At 51.2% G+C, this 4,670-nt stretch overlaps 1 protein-coding gene across 1 annotated transcript; it reads right to left on the bottom strand.

The window, feature by feature from the left end:
* Positions 1-2,082: 2,082 nt before the first annotated feature.
* Positions 2,083-2,788, bottom strand: LOC100945590 (tubulin polymerization-promoting protein family member 2-like). The gene is made up of 2 exons (XM_012807592.1): positions 2,467-2,788; positions 2,083-2,192 (listed from the first exon to the last, which is right to left on the bottom strand). Exons 1-2 carry the CDS (start codon positions 2,786-2,788, stop codon positions 2,083-2,085), a joined length of 432 nt encoding a protein of 143 aa, XP_012663046.1.
* Between the last annotated feature and the right edge of the window lie 1,882 nt (positions 2,789-4,670).

The following is a 4,670-nucleotide window of genomic DNA, read 5'->3' as shown; positions in this document are numbered from 1 at the left end:
TTTTTTTTGAGACAGCATCTTATGATGTCACCCTGGGTAGAGTGCCATGGCCTCACAGCAACCTCCAACTTGTGGGCTTAAGATGACGTCACAGCAACCTCCAACTTGTGGGCTTAAGGATTTCTCTTGCCTCAGCCTCCCAAGTAGCTGGGACTACAGGCACTCACCACAAGGCCTGGCTAGCTTTTTTCGTTGCAGTTGCTTAATTGGACCTGGCCGGGTTGGAACCGAACACACTGGATGGCAAGTGGCTGGTGCTGTAACCACTGTAATACAGGCGCCCAGGTGGATCCTTTTTTCTTCTTAAGAGATAAATCTCTCTGTGTCACCCAGGCTACAGTGTAGTGACCACATCATAGGTCACAGCAAGCTCAAAGTCCTGGGCTCAAGTGATCCTCTTACCTCAGCCTCCTGAGTAGCTGGTACTATAGGTGTGCACAACCACGCCTGGGGAATTGTTTGATATTTAGTAGAGACTGGGTCTTAGTGGTTCTCAGGCTGGTCTGGAACACCTAAGCTCAAGGGATCTGCTCACATCGGTTCCCAGAGTGCTGGGATTATGGGCATGACCTCCCCCCGGGATACCGGGGGAGCACTATGTTGATCTGAGCATGGGCACGCTGTGGACAGTGAGGGAGGGCTGGTCCATGTGTCCCCAAGGCTGGCATCCGTGGGCCAGTGCCCGCACTTCAGTCTTGACGTGGCAAGGGAAGTGTTGGTTGGCGGTTCTGCCCAGATTTCTCTGCATTCCTGCAGGCTATGGGTGTTGGCAGCAGATGGCACTGAGGAGCTCTTGGTGGGAGCTGATTGGTGACAGCCACCAGCCATGGGAGAAGTAGTAGTGGACCCGGTAAACACAGGGCACCTCTCCCTCCACAGAGGCCTTCCCAGACCCTGAAGCCTGGCCATGGGCCACAGGAGGACACCTCCCTTGCCAGTGTCGTGGTGGCCCTAGACAGCCTTTCCAGGACATGGCCAGTGCCATCCCTAGCCTTCTGCATCCGCCACCCTGATGAGCCTGACCCACTCGGACTGGCGGCCAGACTCTGCACCAGCACCAAGATGAGATGGTGAAAGTGTCCCTCAAGGATTAGATGATCATCAGCGTGTTGGAGCAATAAGCTCTTTGGGGTAAGGGTCTCTGTGGTCCAGGTGCAAGTCTTTGGCTCGCTGGGTGTGTTGCCTGCTAAAGGCGGAGCACCAGCCTTTCCGGGTCTTCCTGACCAGAACCACTATACCCTAACCCATCAGGCAGTTTCTCAACCTGCACCACACACACTCCCTTTCTCCCTCCTAGCCTCCCCGGCCTCTAGCCTCTATCACTTCACACTCTGTGTCACCGGGGGCACATGATTTTGCTCCCACTGATAGGTAAGCACATGCCCGATCTGTCTCTGTGTGTCTGCGTGCTTTCCTTTAAGAGAAGGGCCTCCAGTTCCATCCATCATGGAAAACACAGGATCCCATTCGACCTGTTTTTGTGTGTGTGTTTGTTTGGTATTTTCTATATGGACTAACATATTCGGAACATGTTGATCGAATGGCTACTGCGGACCAACGCAACACCAAGGATATCCGCCCAAAGCAAATTCACAAGCAGAGACTTCAGGTCTGCGGGAAACCACCCACCCCAGAAACGGAGACCCCCCAAACCCGTTGCTCCTCTCTACCCACGGGCCAATGCAAGGAATCAGGGACAGCTCTAAGCCACTTCAGGATTTTCCCTGGCCCTCCTCATCTGCTCCCATTCTGGTATATACTAGACTTTCTCTACTCACCTTGAGATATTCTACCCCTGCAAGGCCGACTCTGACCCTGGGTCTTTGAATCTGACATTTCTATATGACCTCCACCGCAGCCTTTCACTCTTAGATCTCCCCAATCCCTCTCATTTTTCAGGAACTCTTTTACTCTTTTTTTTTTTGTCTGCACACACAGATGTTTATTGTTTCCCCAGCTCCCCGGTGTTAAAGATGCAGGGTGAGGGGGCCTTCGAGGCCCAGACCAGGCTCCTGTCTAATTCTCCTTGTAGGTGCAAGCACCCTTGTTGCCCTTCCCATAGTCTGAGTTATCAGTGGTCTCTTACCATCCTGCAATGTCCTTGCCCTTGCCACTGTGGTCCAAGTGCTCCTGGTGGCTACCAATGTACTCGCTGGTGTCCATGTGCTGGTCCACGGCACCCGCCCTTGTGGCTTGGTAGAAGCCAATGAATGGATTTCAGCCCGGTTCCTTCTCTTCCCCTAAGATGGCCCTGATATCCATGGAACAAGTCCTCGCAGCTCTTAACTCTTCCTTGGGGGTGGGGTCGCTGCTCTTAGGGTCCAGAACCATCTATCAGCAGGCACTCTAGCCAGAGCCATCCACACCCAAGGGGAGGGAGTCCAGGGCACAGAGAGACGGTGGATTTTTCTTTCTCCAGTGGACTTATTCTGACCAGGCTGCTGTGACAGGACCTCATTCAGTGACCACTGGTGGTGGCTGGATTCTTGCCCTCCATGAGGTGATAAATGTCCTGTAGGCCTTGGTCTGGGCTCTTTCCCTTGAAGCGCTTTTGGCTCAGTTCCTTCATTGCTTCTGTGAACTGCTGAAACGTGATGGTTCCAGCTTCCTTGGCCTTGACTTTATTGAACACAGTGTCCACATCCGCAGAGGTGACCGTCTTGCCATCTGTGATGCCACAATCCTGGCACAGCTTGGAGAAGTTCTGATTGTTAATTTCAGCGCCACTGCTTGAGGAGTCTCCGAGGACAGCGAATCGCTGGAATGTTTTCTCTGCTTCGGATGCCATGGTCAGCTAGAGGTGAGGGTCGGCAATGGGGGACAGGGAGTGTCAGGAGGGAGGGGGGAGGGGAAGGGAGGATGGACAAGGAATGAAGAGGAAGGTGAAGATTAAATCAGTGGGCAAGAGAAACAAATCCCCTTGTCCCTGCTGCCCCCTCCCCTATACCCCTCATCCCCATGTTGCCTACCGCAGCCACAAGGTGAGCCTCCCCTTCCCAGCAGTGGGAATGCCAGGTGGATCCCAGGTCCTGACTCATCCTCCATCCCCCCACCACTTTTGTGTACCTAAGAGCGGCCGGATGGTCTCTGAGCCTTCCTCCCCTTCGTGTGTGTGCTGACAGGTATGTGCAGGAGGCAGCTGGCTGGGGAGACTGGGTGGCAGTCAAGGAGTCAGAGGGGAGGCCGGGCAACCTTCTGTGACCTCAGCAATACCTATGTGACATCATTCCTGGCCTTAGCTTCAGCCCCTGCCTTGGAAGGAGGGCTTAGTGTCTCCCTACCTTGTCTAGTGAACTGAAGCAGCTGCCAACCTTCTGACCTTTTCAGATGACCACACTCCTTAAATCTCCCATCCTTGACTTACCCTACCTATAGCAACTTCAAAGCCAATTGACTGTGCTTGGAACTTCTTTCCAAAAAAAAAAATTAATTCATGATTTAAAAAAATTTTTGAGGCGCACCGGTTGAAAATCACTGCTCTAGGGGAAATCAGGGCTTGATGGTGGCAGCCAGGCTCAGTGACAGTATGAAGGCCATTCCCAGGCCATGCCCTCCACCATGCTCTATGCTCCCATCAGCCAGCCATAAACAAAGTGCTTAGGTTGAGTCATTTAAAAACTCTAAATCAATTCCCTCTACCCTTGTTTCACTTGAGCCATGATAGCTATAAAATCAGTATTTTCACATTGACATTAATTTAAGGTATCATAATGAAAAAAGTGTTATTTATATTACATTCAAACGGTCTAGCGCCACGAAGAGTGTGGGCCATAAGCACATACATATGGGGAGAGGAGGAGAAATTGAGTGAGATTTCAGGAAGGAGGCGGTGCTCAGTGCGCATGCTCCCCCGCCTCAGCGCTGGCGACCAGCCATGGTTCCCGGACTTCATCCAGGAGAACTGAGCTTGGGAGGTTGAACAAGTTGCTCCAAGATACTCAGAAGAAAAAGGGATCACACAGGACGTGCACAACCTGAACTCGGCTTCTCCCCCTTGACACCAGCTCTGCAGGCAGGAAACACCACAGAAGGACACGTGATGTGGAGACTGAGCCATCGAATTGCCCCTTCAATGTTTCCTCCACCAAGTTCAGTATCAACGCAGTCACCAGTATGGATTGCCCTTTAGATTCTGTTCTGAAAATTGATTCAAGCCAGGTGTCGTGGCTCATGCCTGTAATCCCAGCACTCTGGGAGGCCAAGGAGGATGGATGGCCTGAGCTTGGTTCAAGACCAGCCTAAGCCAGAACAAGTCACCGTCTCTAAAAACAGCCCGGTGTTGTGGCAGGTGCCTGTAGTCTCAGCGACTCCGGAGGCCAAGGCAAGAGACTTGCTTGATCCAAAGAGTTTGAGGTTGTTGTGAGCTGTGAAACCAGCACTCTACTGGGGTGAGAAAGTGAGAGTCCTTCTCAAAAGAAAAAAAAAAATCAATTCAGAGAAACATAATTACTTTATTATAGATATGAGCCTTTATTTTTCTCATTCTTAGTAGATGCCACCATACTTCTTTCAATACGGCAGCAAAGTTTGGGAATGCCAGCTCCCTTAATGCACACACTTTAGCTCTGGATATGACATTTTTTCAATCTGCTTACTAACAGTTCAATATAACACCTCCAGTATGCTATTTTACATTTCACTTATATTTTCTTGATCACTGAGATATTTTT

The sequence above is a fragment of the Otolemur garnettii genome, unplaced genomic scaffold (assembly GCF_000181295.1).
Source record: "Otolemur garnettii isolate 467f Iridium unplaced genomic scaffold, OtoGar3 scaffold00072, whole genome shotgun sequence".
Classification (NCBI taxonomy): Eukaryota; Metazoa; Chordata; class Mammalia; order Primates; family Galagidae; genus Otolemur; species Otolemur garnettii.
The sequence above is the reverse complement of the archived record's forward strand: the minus strand, read 5'-3'. Positions and strand labels throughout refer to the sequence as shown.